An 18808-nucleotide genomic window follows, 5' to 3' on the forward strand; every position below is an offset into this window, starting at 1 on the left:
GGATACTACCGTTCCCTCACTCCGAAAATTTACAAGTGCCGAAACTAGAGATGGGTCGAATAGCAGATTTCTCGAATTCGAATATCGAATTCGAATATTAAATCATTGCTCGAATATTCGAATACCTCGAATTTCGAATACCTCGAATTTCGAATACCTCGAATTTCGAATACCTCGAATTTCGAATACCTCGAATTTCAAATACCTCGAATACTAAATGATGAATGCTGGAATGTTTGACTCGGTTGCCTATGCAGCAGGCAACACAAGATTTTGGGGAGTAATTTTGATTTCCTTTAAATGATTCGAACAGGAATTTAGCTGATTAATGAATATTTTAATTTTATGGAAACAATTGGGCATATCATTAATTCAACTAACATCGCTTTACCCCCACTCCTGCTGCCAAGTGCTAGCTGACAATCTGAGGCATTTTGCAAAATACAAGCTCTATTCCACCGGATTTTCTTGAATTATTTTCAGTCCATCTTTGGGAGTTCTCACGAGATAAGAAGATGAATTGGAATTGCTATCAGGGAGAAACCAAATATTCTGAGAAAATATCCCTTTGTCTGGGACTGTAACAATAAAGATTTATAGCACCACTCATTAATTGTAACTTGATATATGCTTTCAGAAAAAAATACCGCATCAACTTCCGAGAAGCTCTGCTGCTCATATCGAGTTTTGCCAGAATGCTAAGTCTCCGTCGTATTTTGACATTTATTTCTTTGCGTAAAATGCTTAAATAAACTCAAAAATACGTCGTGTTTGGTCTTATTCTTTTTGAAATTACGCGCACATTACTAATATTTCAATTCAATAAAGGTGTAACATCAATTGACGAAAGTCATTCTTAGACACCTTTTGTGCTAATAGATGACTCATGCAGCGGTTGACCTCCACAGAAATGGGGAACTTGGAAGCTGATAGGAAAAAAAAGGTCAGTGGGGGAGAAAAGGGAGGGCCCGAAACACGTTTCTATTGTTCTCGGGTAACTTGGTATTTTTTCGAAGCTAAGGTCTTCGTAATATGATCCCGGCGCGAGCTGTGACATTTTTTTTATCTCGAAGAAGAGGAAAGCCTCAGAGGGGGGGGCTAGTGCTGAATGGAGAGGGATACCGGATCTTGGGAAATGAGCTTATGTAAGTATCCCACGGTACTCACACAGCAGTTGACTTCCAGAAATGGGGAACTTCGAAGCAGGTAGCCAGAAAAAGGTCAGTGGGTGAGAAAAGGGGGGAGGGCGTGAAACACGTTTTTATTGTTCTCGTAACTCGATATTTTTTTCGAAGCAGGGGTCTTCGTAATGCGATCCCTGCGCGAGCTGGGACCTTTTGTTTGATTTCGGAGAAGAGGAAAGCGTCAGAGTGGGTGAGGCGAGTGCTGAATGGAGGGGGATAGCGGATCGTGGGAAATGCCCTAAGGTTGCTATCCCACGGCACTGAGGTTCTCCTGGTGGGGGGAATGGGGGATTTTCGGATTTTTTCACCCGACCATTTTCGGTTCCCCTCGTCGAACTCTTTTCACCGCTAAAATCCACGAATTTGATGTAATTCATCAACTTGCGTAAAACGGCGCTGCGAGCATTAAATGACTACAGTTCTCTACATTTTTCCGAGTCAACTACCAACGACGTGCGTGCGACAGTGGATGACGCGTAATTCAAAGTATTCGAGGTATTCGAGGCGGTACTTTTCGCATAACTATTCGAAACCTCGAATATCGAATACTTTCTAATATTCGAGGTATTCGAGTATTCGCGGATACTATTCGCACATCTCTAGCCGAAACCAATGGGGTATGTTAATCTTACAAAGATTCAGAAAGTAATCAAGAGCGTGATAATGAAGGATTCGGAGACTCGAAGGACCCAAATTTTGGGCCTAGTAAATCTGCTGGACCTCATTTCATAACGTAAGCGGATTAAAATGATCTAGTGCACGATTTATATTTATACAAAAAGCAGGGTGAAATCTTAGGATCACGATTTAAGGGTTGAATAATGTTGGATCCAAATACAAAACTTTTGATGTCCCGCTCTCGCCATGACGAATTTAATTTGGTTTATTCCCCAAAAAACGATTTGCTTTTTGCAATGATGTTCTCTCTGTTATGGATACTCTTAATTTTGAATTAAACACAGATGATTAGCGTTTGTTCACCCTTTCCTCCTAGGTTATTTTGAACGCCATTCTCTTAGATAATGGAAATGAGCTCCCATCAATACTGTTACCTCATGAAACTGAAATGTAAGAATCTTACGATAATATGCAGTTACTTTAAGAAAAAAATCACTACCAAAAATATAAATGGAAAATTTGTGGCCACTTAAAGTAATTATACGAGAAAATCCTACGAAAGTACTTTTTTCACATTTTTAAAATCACGATTTATTTGCTTATACAGTAGAACCTCGGTTATACGACCCTCAGTTATACGATGACCTCACTTATACGCCGATTTTTTTTGGTCCGGTGAATAACCCCATATGAACCCATGTATTTCCAACCTCAGTTATGAAACTCTTCACCTATACGACGACCTCGGTTATGAAACGTATTTTTCCAGTCCAATGTGATAAAATACCTCACTTGTACGACTTGTCAGAGAACTGATCTACGAGAAGATAGCGGTAGGCGCGCCGATTTTAGTCACAGGAGCGGGGGTAGTATGCGCTCATTACATAGATATGTCAATGAAGAATAATAAGTTTTAATTATGAGCGATGCTGTTTGTTAGATATTAATTTTAACTGCAGTAGATGATCGTTAATCCGGAATATCTATCTCTAACGGAGGATTGTGTAGAATTTTCCAAGGTTATGCTTCCCGTCGCCCAGCGAAATAACACCTAAATGAGCCGTTAAAAATCCTCGCATATCAAAATTTTGGCTTCCAAGGTCATCCAAAAAAGATTATCGAATTTGTAGTATGGACGTAAGCCGTTGGTGATTCAACACGATGGCGAAAACAGCATGCGTGGACTCATTCCGCGGGCTAATCCCTCATCCGCGGGACGAATTGAGCCGGAGGAAAGTTGCTTACGCGGCGCGCAGATCAAAACTGACCCAACTTGTATCTGCGGGTTTAAATGAAATATAGTTTGACCTTGACTGCCTGGTGGCAAGCGTTTATTTTGTAACTGAACGAGAGTTAGTACGAAAGCCCTCGGAGAATAACTCGCGTCGTCAGTAGTAACGTAATCATTAAAGCCAAATTCAAAACGCGAGAGATAAGGCAGTTCCTTTCTACTCAGGAATGACTTATAAGCATTATATCGAAGTACAAAAACAGTCTGGTGTTGTTTTCAGATATGGGGAAGCAAAATATTACGTGAAGATGAGTCACACGGCTTGTGAGTCGAAGTTCCCGGCGCTGAATTCGCGGAAGAATGCCGGCAGAGAAGCTATACCCGGTAGATTCAATCTATTATTACTAAAATGTCATGGGAAAATTCTTTTTTAGTGCGTAAACATTATTGAGAGGGGAGATTTTTCCGGGCTCTTAATCTATTTTTGTCCATTCATCACTGACAGCAGTTGCGTGATTATTTCAAATGCTCACTTAAAAGTTTTCTAAGCACCGGAAAAGTGAACTTAGTCACGGAATATCCGGGGTACCAGTGGCGTAACTAGGAATATGCTTTGGGGGTGACGGTAGTACCGGGGGGGGGGCGGCTTCACCCCCCACCCCTCGGAGGCAATGGGGATTCCCGTAAAATTAAAAAAAATGGCATGCCTGTAAATATGTTCTACATCATTTTGGCACATAAAATAACTTTAAGTAGATGCAGTTGCTGTTTATCAAAGCTAGACTTGTTTAAATTTTTTTTAAATTTCTCTGAGGCTTTGGAGTGGGATCCATCCCCTCATCCCCCAACCATAATTACGCCACTGCCAGGTGCTCCATATTATCTATGGCATGGTATTTAGAGGGAGAAAACTGACAGCTGGGGTCATTTGCGCCATGAGGTAAGAGAGGGAGTATAGAAACCCTGTGTTTGAATTAGCCAGGTTGTAACGATAGGCTTAACCAGGGCTTAATGTCCCATCTGCTGGACAGTGTGTTGCACTGGAAGTTCCGTCCACACTACTCTCAAGCAGGGATAGAGCCATCTCTGAAAACTTTCTGCCTCTGCCATTAACCCGGGTCCATAGGGTGTGAAGCCTTCGTGATGCATTAGTGAAATTTTGCTCCCTATACCATTTTTCCGAACTGACGGCGGCTGGGTGGAAAATAGAAACTAGCCAATGAGAAGCGCTGCCCCTTCCACCCCTCTATCCCCTTCCCTTTTCCCCTCCACTCCCCTCCATCCGGCCGACCGGCGTTGCCATCCTTGGGAATAACGGTACTTTTGGGGGCGGCAGAACGAGTGCTGTGCGATCTCCAAAGATTCGGCTTGGCAACACTGCTAGCTGGAGAGCGATGTGCACTGCTTGGAGTTCGGAGAGAGACTGCGGGCTCTTCCACACTTTCTCCTGTCGCTCTTCTGTGATTGGCTAGAAGAGTGGGTGGGTTGCGAGCACGCTCAAGGTCAGCCGCCGTCAGTTCAGAAAAATGGTATAATTACGGGGTTAATTTGGATGACTTTCCTCAGGTATTTCATTTCTTCAATTTCCAATCTGGGGTTTGCCTATAGGTGGTAAAATGAATTTCCTGAAAACCGCTTTTTATGAGTCAACTTTTTTAAAAAATTGGCTTCTCTGTGAACATTTAGTGTCATCATTCCGAAATCTCTCCAGTGTGATAGCCTTGCAGCTTAGTACCAGAAATGCTAGTTGTTCAACCGTCGGTAAAGTTGTTCAGGAATGTAAAATTATATTTCTCTTAAAGTAACACATCATCTCGGGTGTTACTTTTGAGAAAATAAGATCATTAGGCTTCAATTTCTTGCCTCCAAATGAGTAATTGCATCCTGGAGACAAACCAGCCCCTATAGGAAAGGATTTCATGCTAAATACCAAAAAACCTCACATATGAAACTTCCTCACTTATGAGACTTTTTTTGGTTTTCCGCTGAAAGTTTCATAAGTGAGGTTCTACTGTATATCCTTGAACGCTTATTTGGTTCAGTTGTCCTAAAAAAAGTAGACTTGATAAAAAACATCTGAGCCCAGATTTGGAATTAGGACGAAAAGGATCACCCAACAACATCTCTAGGGTAGAAAAGTTTTTTGTTGACCAGCGTATTTAGTGTAATTCCTGATGCTAAAAATCTCTCCTCGCCAATGCTTCCTTGCAGATTACGTCTAGCGAATATTTATCCCGTAAATTTCCAGAGAAGAGAAAATGAGGAAGTTGAGATGGGCTTTCAGTGAATGGTTTAACGAGTGCCGCAGTAGGAGCGAAGAAGGAACGGAAAGGAAGGTCAGAGGGAGATAGCGGGTAAAAGGAAGGCACAATTCCTAAGGATATCGAATGCGCCAACATTCTTGACAGGAGTACGAAATACATTTGAGCCTCGGTTCGAGGCAGGCAAATTCAATGTCGCGACCTTGGTGACCGTATTTGAATTTCCCTCGACTCATTCCAAGGATTATATACCGTTAGAAAGGGAATCCATTCTCCTGTGAATCGATGGTGGCGGCACAAACTCTGATGGGATACTTTTTTCCCCCATAGTACCTATTTTCCACTATCATATTTTCTGCTCTAAATGATGAATGAACCTTAAACTAAATTTTACACTGAATATCTTGAATCTGTGTGGAAAATGTAAGGTGGATTATAAATGAAGAGTCAATTTCCACAGTGATGATTCAAATTCACTTTTTGAAGATAGCATAATTTCTTATTAATACCTTGTAGTAGGGTATAATTTATGTATGGTCACAGCCTTCTGATTATTTTGTCTCCCATTTGAGGTGGTATAGAGGTCATCAGCTTTAAATTACCATATCATCTTGATATGTATCTTACCTGTAAGCTATTCTGATGTGTTCTTTTTTTTATTTTGTAGGTTAGGGAAGATGATGTGATAGAAGTCATTCGCATTTTGCTTTGGAGTCCTCAAATATCTATTATAACAAAGCAATATGCATTGCTAGCTCTGACCAAATTGTCTACTAGGTTCCAGAATCACACAGAGTGAGTATCAGTGATCTTATTCAGATTGGAAATTGAAGTAAAATTTGCTCCAGTGGTCATATTATTATTATTTTTGTCTTTAATTATAAGTAGACAACTCATAATTTCTGGCTCTCTCTTTCTAGTCGAGTGCGAGAGATCGTGTCAGCATTTGGGTCCCACCTTAACGTTGACCTTCAACAGAGAGGAGTGGAATTTTCACAGCTGTTTTCAAAGTACGACCACTTGCGTCACCCGCTCCTGGAAAGAATGCCGCCGCCTCCACTGCCCACCTCTGCACCACCTCCTGCTGATGTCGTGGCGGAGGGCGATGATAGTGAGGAGTTACCTCCCGTTAGGAGTAGGGAAGAGCCAGATTCGGTAGGAATTTTTTTGAAATTCATCTTTCATTGTACATGGTATTTTGTGGTACAACAAGAAGTACGCTGAATGGGATGGTCACTCTCTTAAGCCCGTTTTACACTGGGCATGTACTGTGCAATTTTGCATATATATAGGCCGTTTTACACAGTACACGGAATTGCGCAATCTGACGTACATGCTGAGGCAAAATCAAAATTGCGTTGTGTAAACCGGTGAATTGCTAGAACACATGCGAGAATGCGTGGATGCGAGATGGCAAAATAGCCCCTGTTCTAATTTTGTTCATGCATTCGTGCAATTCCATGCCATTTTAGAAATTAATGCAGCTCTAACCTGCGCAATTCCGTGCCCCGTGTAAAACGGCCTTATGAGAATGCTAGAATGCATGAAAGCCGGTTGGCAAAATAGCCTCAGTTTTAGTTTCGTTCAAGATTTCGAGCACAACAGGAACTGACTGTATTGCTCACAGAGCTCTTGATTTCTCTGATTTTAATTTGCTCATTCCTTCATATTTTTGTTTGAGCTGGAACAGTTTCATCATTTTGAAGCATTCCGAATGAAGTCATTGAAATGAGAATTAAAACTCTGAAGTCTTGGATGTCATGCGTTACGTATTCAAATCATTTGTAACTGAAATACAGAAGTTAATCTGATTCCTTAATTTTTTTTAGAACGCATTATTGGTGCTTCTTGGTGGTGGTGATGAAAATAGTGGTACTACAACAGACAGAAGTGTTGCACAGAAGAGGAGTCCTGGTAGATCTGCTGGCACAGCTGATCTTCTTGACCTTTTAGGTGAGAGTTTGTTTGCTTTTAATAATTTTAGTGATGGTAGCTTATTAATGGATTCTTTTATTCGTGGTCCACAACAAGAATCAGATTTGAGTTTTCAAAAGGTTAATGATAAATTCCAATTAGCTGTATTTTCGTGGCAAATGAGACGTTTACAAATGAATGAAATCCTTTGAAGGGGAAACTACAGGATACATGATGCATTTTCTTGGTACAATCAGACATTGAGGCAGAAGTGTGCTTCTGAGGGTGACAAATATCTTCAAAAATGCCCTAAATTTGAGTTTTTTTTTTAATTCCCCTTATGATTCATCTTTGGATTATTTTAATTTAATGATTACTACAGGGAGTGATACTTTGTCCTTTAGCATTTTTTGGACTAAAAAAAATATGTATTTTATATTGATAGGATCAGAACTGAAATGAGTCTTCAAATGATTATTGATGTAAACATTGTGGACCAGGGTCATTTAATTTATTTTGATATGTGTTATTTATATCTGAATTTTCCTTTGTAGGTGGTTTGGATACAAATGACTCTACTCCAAGCACTGATATTCCTTCTCTAGTGACCAATAATAACAACTTAAATAATTTAATGGGTCAAGTGACATCTTCAGATTCCAATTTCTTTTCGGGAACTGTGACCAATAATGATGCCCCTGTAACTATAACCCCTCCAGCAGTCAACTCACATCCAACAGGTGAGATTATGTGATATACATCCATTCTTAAGTTTGTGTTGTATTAAATGTCCTTCCCTGGACTAATAATTGTTTTGCAGATTCACATTTTTCATTCTTTAACATATTCAATCTACTGGCACAAATGCTCATCCAGTATGTACAGTGAGTCCTCGTTCTACGTCACCCCGTTTAACGTCATTTTGCGGTAACGTCATGAAAATTTTGGAGATCTTCATTTGTTTATCGCACCTTCGCTTCGCAATAACGTCAAGCCTTTTAAATTTTGTGCGAGAAAAAAGGTAAAGTGACAGGCGTTGCAGGTTGTTCGTTTCGTGGGCAGTAATACAGTCAGTCTTTACAAACTGTAAAACGGTGTGTATATTGTTAATTGCGATTACGGTTTTAGCAAATTTTAGCATCAGAGACATTTCCACAAAAATGTCCAAGAGAACAATGTTCACAATAATTTTGGTTCCTGTCACTGCGATGATGTTTCAGCGATGATGATGCCCAGGCAACGCCCGCCCGCCTCAATTTGCAATTAAAACCATCTCTTCGATTTCATAATCCCAGTTTGCCCGCCCTCGTTCATTTCCGCCATTTTGGTTTCGCTCCTGACTGGTCCGAAAAGAAATCCTCGTAGCGAACATAGTGCCTATGGACTGGTGCTCCGGAGCACCGTCTGTAGCGTCTGGTAACGGAAGAAGCATTCATTGGACCTCACCCCATAGCGAAGCCAAAAAGCAAATGCGGGAAGATACAAAAATGGAGAAGGATTTACGTCACTGCTGCTATTGTCGTCGATGAAGACAGGAACTCGTATTTATGCCATAGTTTGGCATTCCCATCGTAAAAAAATGCCCCAGATATGATACGTTAAAATTATTTTGCATAGGAATCGTGAGGTCTAGGAGCCGATATTCACTTTTTACATTGTTTTTTATGGGATATTATGCTTCGATTAACATCATTTCATTTATCGTCACATTTTTCAGGAACGGTGAGTGACGTTAAACGAGGACTCACTGCACAGTAAGGAAGTTATGAGGAGACCCATTTGAAAATGACATAATAATTTGTCTTTTCATTATTCTTCAATGAAAATATTCTGTAGTGAATTTTTTTGTTTTTTTGTTGAATATTTTTATTTGGAAGTACATATTTACTTTTGTGGAATCAAATTCTCAAAGAACTTAGTAATCTGTTAGATCTGAATTATGAAAAATTGATGCAATGGTAAATTTTATAAATTTAGAGTCGACCTAGACCCTATTTACTAACACATTTGTAACAATAATATTTTTATTAATAAAGTTTAGAAATTATTAGTATTGTCTATCAGCATGTTGTTACTATTTAGCCCCATGGCGTCTTCAAAAAATAATAAGCTTTATTATTTATCCCACAGGTACTCCCTCTGTATTGGCCCTTGATAAAGAAGGTCTCCGAATAAGTATTTCTTTGGCTCCTGGCTCCACATCGGGATCATCGACGTCAAACTTCATGATGACAGCTACAAATCTGTCAGCATCACCAATGATGCAGTTCCTCTTCCAGGCGGCTGTTCCCAAAGTTTGTATAATTTTTTTTTGTAGATGTATATCTTGTTCATCCAGCATGCATAATCAAGTCATAAAAGTAGAAAGTAGTGAATTCTTTAGTCACACTTACAAATTCTGTTCATTTCAAATTACTCTTTTTAATTTCTTCATAGAAATTTAACTGGCATTAAAAATATTGATTTGGTTGTTAAAAATGTTTAGAAGTGTTTAGTTTATGGCCTTAACTAATGATGTTTGATCTATTTTCCCAGACATTCCAGCTCCAGATGCTTTCACCGTCTGGAACAACAATCCCTCCTTGTGGTGGACAAGTCACTCAGTTGCTCACCATCAATAATCCCAATAAGGTAGCTGTCTTTCTAATATTACATGCTCAGACATATACTTAATTTCTCTAGCAACTTCATTATTTTTTATGTAAAAATTGGAATTTTTATGCCTCTACTGATTGATTTTTGATCAGTATCACTGTGGAAATAAAGCAAGACATGTAGATGCTGTCGTGCATCAGTCGTAAATTGTGAAATATTCACTGTACACCTCGTAACTAAAGTATGCAACCGATGGATAGCAAATATACATGGTGGATGGTCTGTCTAACAACCCCTAGAAAAACATTCGTTGCCTTAGATGGATTCAAGGCATTACATTCAAGGAGGCAAAAAACTTGCCGAATTAGTCGTCAAATCATGACTGTAGCTTCCACATCATAAACTATATGTGCTCAATACTGGATGAGAACGAGCAATAAATGCATCTTTTTCTTCATGCTCGATGGCTTTTATCGATAGCATTCGCTAGCAGACGTTGCGATATCTATCAATATCTTCCTTATTCCGACAGTAAATCTGAGCAAATTCTTCTATATTTTGTTAATTGATTCATTTATAAATGCGTTCTGGGCTCTTGTGCTAGATATTTGAGATCCCTACGTCTCTCTGCCTAGGTTGTTAGCATATGTTCATAGCTTCTGCTAACTTCCTACTCGTCCCAGAACAAGGCTCGGAGAGTGGTGCTACGAGGTGGCAAGTTGAAACACTATACTGAGGAATTTTCAAATGTTCCTGGTTTCTGGTTTTCCGGGTTTTTGAGGTCATCAACTGTACCTGGTTATAATGACAATAGAGGTAGAGCTCACATGACTTCAAGCAACTGGGCTCCCATGGCATGAGAATGAAAGGGGGAGTTTCCTCTTGTCTCAGTCCCAACCGAGACAAAATTTTATGCTTACTCATTTTTTTCTCTTTGCCAAACAGGGTCCGTTAAGGATGAGAATCAGGGCTTCATATGTGCCAGCTGGTGGTGGGCCGGCAGTACAGGAGCAAGCGGAGGTGAATTCGTTTCCAGCCTGTTAGTGTTGGTGTTGTTCCATATCCTGCACTCCCTCCTCCTCCTGTATCTGGCCTTCTCCTCAAGCCTTGAGCACTTTCTACCTTCCTTGTGAGCACTGGAGCAGCCATTTGACCACCAGGCATGCGCTGCCCTTGCAGTCGCCTGGTAGGGGAAGTGAATGTGTTTAGAGGAGAGACGAAAGAGACTTGGTGGCGGTTAGTGAAAAGAGTGATGCAATTTTTAACAAATTTAATAACTATTTTTTAAAAAGACTCCCTGTGAAAATTATCCAAGGTGTGAGTGCGTGCGTGTATGCGAGAGAGAATGATTAAGTGTGATTGGCTTCCTTCTGATTGTTGACCCAGAGCATTCTCTTCTGGGTGGTGTTCACGTTGAGAATTTTTTAGAGTCTGGCTGTCTCATTGGTTTTTCTTTGCCACTCCCCATCGTTTTGGGTGTAGATCGGCAGTGATTTTGAGTTGGTGCTTTTCTGGGCTTTGTCCTTGCGATGCTGTCCCAGGGAATGTTTAGGCTCGTTGAGTTTGTTTTTTGTGTGAGTGTTGTCATCTGGCAGACCCAGTTGCCCATTGATTCCCAGTGTCGTGCCCTTAAAGAGCATTCTGGTCAGGGTGAACTATTGCCCGTAGGGTTGGGTGCCTGTTCTGGTTGGCATTGTGTATATGGTGTACGTGAGAAAGTTAGCCACACATGGCATTAGGGACTTAAGAACTGTTTCAAGTCATTTGTTTTATTTTTAGTTTATTGGTAATTTTTATGTGCATGCAAGAGGAAATGACTCTTATGCATATTGAAAATAAAGATGCTTTTGCAGAGTATTTATTATTTTCATTTTGAAGTATGTACAAAAGGTTGTGAATGTCATCTACTCAATTCCTCACCCATTTATTTGTCATGGCTACCTGGTTTCATTATCTTTCTATGCAGGGGCTGATTCTGTGATTGGGAATTTGGGGTACACTCCTACCTCCCCTGTGCCTCTTTCCCGGTGCCATTCCATGGCTGTGTCATGTATCAGTGTCAGGTGACTTTAAGCTTGAACCCATTTCTCAAGAGGATTCTGCACCCTTTCCTGTTTCTGTCCTTGGAAGTTTACTAATGTTCACTCTTACTCACAGCTCCTTTCCCTTGGTCCACTTAGTGTCAAGCACCCTAATCACTCCTCTCCTGCCCGTGACTTTCAGTTTGCTCCCATTCCTACAGATGAACATGCATCGATTCCCGCTGCTGAATCAGGAGCATACAAATCTTACGCTTTCTCCTTCCATCATGTCTTCTATCCTTTCCCATGATCCACTCACTGTTTGGTACCCAACCCCACTTCCCACGTCAATCCTCAATATGGTCTGCTTGCAATCCTTCCTCAAGAAAATTCCTGCATTCACTCCTTCAGAATCAGAAGCATACAACATCATTAGAAGCAAACAACTTCGTTGCCCTATTTATGTGGCATTCAGTAAGTCGTGATTACATAACAGAAAATTTTATGCTGGATTAGAGAAAGGCGTTCTGTAAAGCATTTAGAGGAGCTTAGATGCCTTTGTATTCTGGACATTCAATTTTTGGAAAATACACGGGAGGTGATTGTAACAGCTAAGTATGAGTATCCAAAACTGCTACAGACTGATGGATTTCATAGTTATGTCCTATTCAGCATTAAATTCCATTGAATTTCTTGGTGTGTATTTGCCTTATTGAAGATTTTTTTATTGTCTTTGGTGTTAAAATTGACTTTGTGCCCAAAAAAGAATTCAGTTAACCCTTAGACTGTGGAATCGTTTTTAAACGTTTTGTTTTTCTGGGATGGCCGAGAGAGTTAAGGTTCATTAGTGATCCGTAAACTGGGGAAAGTGCACTTGGGCTCTCCCGGGGGAGCAATAAAAATTTTGGGAAACTGAAATAAGTGGTCGAGCAATGGTTAAACAAATAAAACGTTCTCCCCGCAGTCAGTATACAAAACATTAAAAAATGTTCCTGCAGTCTAAGGATTAAAGATGTACTGAGATTGACGAATCTTGCATTATCTTTCTGTAGCATCATTTTTTAAGTTTTCATGGTCCAGTCCGCATAAGAGAACAACAAACCCTTCTGAGTAATTTGGGATGTCTGACGGCTTCTTCGTCTTTCATGGAAGTTAAGTTTATCAATAGCACAATTATTGAGATAGATATGTTCCCCATCCTCATCAATGGCGGTCCGAAGGTGTTCTTGATTTCATGGACTTGGCTCCCTTTTCTCCGTATCTCTTGCATATGTAACTTGAGTGATAGAGAAGTATGTTTCAGTTAGAAACTGACTTTGATTTGAGATTTGATGAATTATTTTCATCATGAATTTTTCCATCCTTACCTTGAGGTTAGCTATTCCTAAAATTTTCATGCAAAATTGATAGATGATGCATCATCTAACGTGAGGTTCCCCTACCAAAAGGGTTAAGGGCCCCTCTCTCCTGTATCTCATGATATTTCACCTTCTGAAGATAAAATTCGATGGAATAGTTCAAATATTATGAACATCAATTGGTCTCCTTAGCTGTTAATGTATCGCTGCAATCATTGATTGTTATTATTGAGACACTGGACAAGGCTATCCGCATCCGATGTCATCGGGGCAGTTTCCCTTTCGATTAATTAGGGTAACTCCCTTAATTCTGTTTGCTCAGTAACACAATAATGACTGAAATTGACTGTTCGGGTTATTGCTGATAATAAGAGGCAGGGGCGTGGTTACTTAACCTGCAGGCTTGCTATGAAGAAAAGCTTACTGAGAGGGGGACAGTTCTTTACATTTAGGCCCCTGGAGTAATGGAAACAATGGAGTGGGGAAACCAACATGGTTAGGAAAATCTCAGGTGAGGGTGTACAGTTTGGATGCAGAAATGTGTTTAGGGACTTAAGTCACTAAGGTTTGCTGGGTGCTCAGTTAATAATGTACAGTTTTTACCCAGAATTACTATACTATAAATTTTGTCTTATCTTATCCACGATTGTCTTTTTTGCAATAATTCACAAAATACATTACCTATGTACTCTAGTTACATAAGAGCTTCCAAGCTAATAGCTGTAGCAGGCAGGATTACTTAGCTACATTTACAGCAGAAGACAATCATGGTTAATTTTCCTCATATGGCAAAAAGAACCCTTTCTAAGTGGTTTGTAAGTGAGGTTCTGGTCAATTGTGAAAAGAATACATGTTGAGGAAGAAGAGTGGGTGGGGAAGAACGCTACCTAAGGATGTCTGTGGGGTTATACGGCACATGACGAAGGTAACTGTCTGGTGAATAAAAATTGAACTTGTTTTTGATGAGAATATTTTGAAAAATGATGGATTACTTTCATTAATTCTTTGGATAAAATCACGGATAAATAATGCTCTTCCTACTAAAAGCTCAGCACCATTATAAATCACAAAATGTAAGGATTATCCCTCAGTTTTGGTTCCTCCCTTCTTTTTTCGTCTGTGAAAGGAAATTTTCGGTTCCTGAGCGGTAAGATTTTTGTGTCTGGAACTGTACAAAAAGTGCATAATTAATTATTGTGAGCTAAGCCTTCATTTTCGTTTCCACAAATCCGCACCCTTATTCTCATCTACGATTGCTTGTCGGAAAATGTCTCTAAATGGTATTCATCTTCTTGTTTTTTCTCTCACTGATGTATAAAAGAAATATTTTTTTGAATCTGGTTTCTACCTTGTTGAAATTTATCGGGGAGAAATTAAATTTTGCCTTATTTAGACTCAACGGAGGACCACTAGAAAAACTCATTATTGGTAATAAATAATGCGAATAATTATCCTGGATCAATATTACACTGCTAATTGTCATCAGTAGAGATTATTTAAATAACCTAACTTGTAAAATAGAAAGTAACCTACCTCTGTAAACTTACTTCTTTGGTGGTGATGTTATTTGTCTCAATGTTGTTATGGTTTCAGACAATTCGTGTATCAAGTAGGTCGCTGCAGAAGTTATGAGAAAATTTATGTCACAACAATCTTCTACGATTGTACACCTTTGTGGCCAGTTAACCTCATCCAATTATTTTAGCTTTCGTATCTCAGGTAATTTTATGAATTCAAATGAGCGAGTACGGAAATATTTTTAAGCTTCCTGTAAACAATTCTATACTTTTTTTAAACCACCGAAATTTTGCATTGAATAGTTTCCTTACATTTGTAACCTAGTGAATTTTTCCACTTTGGTTGGTACTCAAAAATTGTATTCTCATCTTTTCTATAACTTTCATAAATTGGAAATTAAACATAAATTGCAACTGCTTATTTGTGGTATTCAATTAGGCATGAGAAGGAATTGGTTATGGAATTATTTTGAAGTAGCTTAAATATTTTCCTCAATTGGCAGCACATGTCTGAAATGGAATCTCAATATTTTAGATCACATTATGAAATGAATTCACTTATCATTTTAAGCATACCTATGGATCACGTTAAAAATGGAAGTGGTTCACAATACATACTGATTCTAAGGTTACTAGCAGTTTTTGAGTAGAGTGGAGTTGACAAAGTAAAAGTTATGCAAGTACGTCTAGCCATTGTATCTATATTCATTTTTTCCTTGTGATTGATAATCTGATCCAAAAAAACAATATATATGATGAAGGGTAAACCAGAAATAGTCTTATCAAAGGACACTTCGGGAAAAAACATCTAGCGGCAGAAAAAGAGATTGGAATGGGAAGCTGCAGAAGGAAGATCAAGAGATGGAAACAGAACTTTGAAGAGCTACACTTTGATTCAAAACTTCAACTAAAAGCATTCAAAGATGACTAAATTCAAATTGAGGAAGACAACCACCATCCTGGTATAATAAGGAGCTTATTCAAGAGAGCTGCAAAAGGATAAAAATAGAACGCCACCTGGGGGTCTATTCTTACTCTTTCATAGCTTAGATTTAACTACAGCTAATATGTATTAGCTAGCCATATAAATGGTAGCGATAGTCAATTTCTTCATGTACTTTGGTTAACAACCATTAATAATAACCACATGAAATACCTAGGAGACTATGTGAGGAGCACAATGTTGACAACTAAAAAAAGAGGGCATGGGCTGAGAAATACTAAAAGCTTCATACTTTGCATCTAGTATCTTCTAAATTCTTATTTGGACAACAGGAACAAATATCCAAGAAAAAATGGAAGCAAACTTTTCATAAAACTAGTTGGAAATTAGGAATGATAGGTAAACGTAAGAGACAATAACAATGTGCCTCAGACGTTTGGTTGAGAAAATGATTTAGTGGAATGAAGTAAAATGTTCGATACTCCAGATAAAATTAGCTTGACTTACTTGACAGAAAAGTCATCCACCAGCTCTATCGGGCGGCAAGGATAAACATTCAAGAAGGAAGAAAGGTTAAGGCATAATTTTATAAAGGGGCACAGAATTTATGTAACCCATTACCCAGTACTTTTCCCTATGTCCTAGGAAAAAAACAGTGAAGGAATTAGAAGGAAAAGGAATCGAGCCAAAAGGAGATGAACTCACTCCATGCTTCACTGGTGATATCACTATCATAGCAGGAAGATCAACGGAACTCACAGAATGCATCTGATGAATTGTGTTATGAATTGCAAGATGAAAATTTTATTAAGAATATACGAGCCCATTGGCATACTCAGCATTTTTGTCATCACTGTTTGCAGGTTAATTAAAGTTGTAAATGAAGAGAAAATTAGTCAGCTGAATTGAAATTCATAACTCAAGGCCAAGAAAAAAATGCCAAAGGAGTATTTAGTATGCGAGTGATCTACTTAGTGTTAACCTAAGGAAACCATAAGTGAAAGCAGTGTCTTAAACAATATTTTCTAAATGCGGATCCTGCAGTTTATAATAACATCCTAAATTTCCTTTCTCCGATGATAATTTATCTTTTCTTGAAGTTGCTTTGTCCTTCGTCACAAACAAAATGTGCAGACCTAATGATGCAGTACTAATGTTATTGTGCACCCTGGCCCATAAATTTTATTCATTTTGCAGCTTGACAATCAAATGAAATGCATGAATTTTTGTATGCAAGCATTCAATGAGAAAAGTCTCCCAAGATTTTAGAATTAGGCAGGAATTTGATGGACTTGCTGCCAACCTCATTTTGAGTCAACACCGTCTCATGAAAAATTTATGATAATGTAGCTGCCCCTCTACTCGTCATCCAAAAGAAATAACTCCTCTCATTTCAGCAACCCTGTCTTCTTGATGTTTTTAAGTGAAGTTAATCTGTCTCCATATTCCAAGTTAACGCACAATCTCTAAGGATGCAAACTTCAAGCCAGATTACTGACCCTCCTGATTGGTCCTTGGTTCCTAATGAGTGACATGTTAACAGAGCACCTGGGATCTGCCTCTGTAAGGTATTTCTGATTCATTTATACATCATCATCAATATTCCAGTTGCATTGCAACTGAAATTCTTTCTAAAAAATAGTGAACTCATTAATATCACAATAGGGTAGTTTCCTTCATCAAAGAAAATGAAAAGCATTGATTGCAGTTTTTTACCCACCATTCATTTGTATATTCACAATATACAAATTAATTGGTTTAGAAATCGCAGTTTAGACGAATGTTAATGGTCAATTTTAACCTCAATTGAGAAAGGCCAGACTGGTGCCCATGCAATGCCACTCAACATGACGTCACCGGGGCCCAGATGCTATACGAGTAGTCAGGAGTTTTACATTATTAGTTTATTACTGGGATAACCAACGCATGCATGACGTGCAGAGCCCAGGGAAACATTTCTTAATAATTACCTATTAAAGTTGCCTATGGTTGGAAAGTTTCCTTCATTTGATAGGGTATTAATAATCCTTATTGAAGCCAAGTGCTACCTGCTGGCAGCCTGCATCGTGGCGTAGCCTCATAGCCTCGCACCAAGGTGGCCTCACACAGTGGCAGCCAGAACCAGAATGACGTCACTCGGGCTTTTACCAGTATTCATACTTAGCTGTTGTGTTTTTGCACCCTAGAAAATTTTCACTTTTAATTTAATCATGAAAAATAGATATCACCATTTAAAAATCTAAAAGTATGAAATATGTACTCCAGGAGTAAGTTCTGCCTTGCATTTACTTAAGTCTTTTATTGTTCACGGGGAAAACAAATCCCCATACCAATTAGTTTGGAAAATATGTCTTACTTCATTGTTTCTGTCATACCTGGAACTTTGGTGATGTTCCAGTGCCTGTTCATACAACTTTTAAGGAGAGCTCACATTTTTTTTTCTTGTCCTCGTAAGAGGGCGTGGGTTCGAATCCCACTTCTGACACCATGTAACAATACAGGTAATGCGTATGTACTCTACATAGATGTTTATTAGGCACGAGGCAAGTGGAGACTGCCACTGCAGACCACACTGGTGTGGACTAGCAGGCAATGACAAATGACATGCGATATACATATGTTACAGGTGTATCAAATTTCCCTGGCTCAGGACTATTTCCTTTCTTTACGTAACTGTAAAAAAGTAAATCCATGGTCCTTATATACAAATGCATATAAGGACCATGAGTAAATCTATTGTTTTCTACCCTCTCAACAATATCAATGCCTTGTACAACTAAGTTTTGCGGAATACTAGTAAGAATAAAATGGTAAACTGAACGGTCCATTCAACCTTGATCCTCCTAGTGTTATGAGTTGAATTCCCTTGAAAAAGTGACCAGCAGTCGGTCGCGAAACGTCGGGGCAATCTCCAGTACGGCACGCGGCATACACCCGTATGCGAGTTATTTTTAATCATCATGAGCCGCGAAAGCTTCAATCAAGAAAATAATAGTGTTTTCATATTTCTTGGGGAGGGGAAGAGGGGGTGAGTGTCAGGACCCCGCAGACCACCCTCCTGGCTATGCAACTGCCTACAACCTCCCAGGTTATTTTTGAGAGGGGAGGGGAATGTTATTTGCTTACACTAGAAAAATGTCTAGAACCGGCCCTGGCTATAAGACAT

At 39.2% G+C, this 18808-nt stretch overlaps 1 protein-coding gene across 6 annotated transcripts in view; it reads left to right on the forward strand.

The window, feature by feature from the left end:
* The window catches only part of LOC124164834 (AP-1 complex subunit gamma-1), a 92205-nt gene extending 80545 nt beyond the window's left edge, over positions 1–11660 (forward strand). For all 6 annotated transcript variants that reach the window (XM_046542036.1, XM_046542033.1, XM_046542035.1 and 3 more), the window contains 7 exons: positions 5962–6089; positions 6215–6449; positions 7124–7247; positions 7763–7948; positions 9339–9502; positions 9744–9839; positions 10749–11660. In XM_046542036.1, the coding sequence (XP_046397992.1) occupies positions 5962–6089; positions 6215–6449; positions 7124–7247; positions 7763–7948; positions 9339–9502; positions 9744–9839; positions 10749–10847 (1032 nt within the window). In that variant the 3' untranslated portion in view covers positions 10848–11660. The remainder of the gene's footprint in view (positions 1–5961; positions 6090–6214; positions 6450–7123; positions 7248–7762; positions 7949–9338; positions 9503–9743; positions 9840–10748) is intronic.
* The last annotated feature ends 7148 nt before the right edge of the window (positions 11661–18808 follow it).

This window comes from Ischnura elegans, chromosome 9 (assembly GCF_921293095.1).
Source record: "Ischnura elegans chromosome 9, ioIscEleg1.1, whole genome shotgun sequence".
NCBI classification, from domain to species: domain Eukaryota; kingdom Metazoa; phylum Arthropoda; class Insecta; order Odonata; family Coenagrionidae; genus Ischnura; species Ischnura elegans.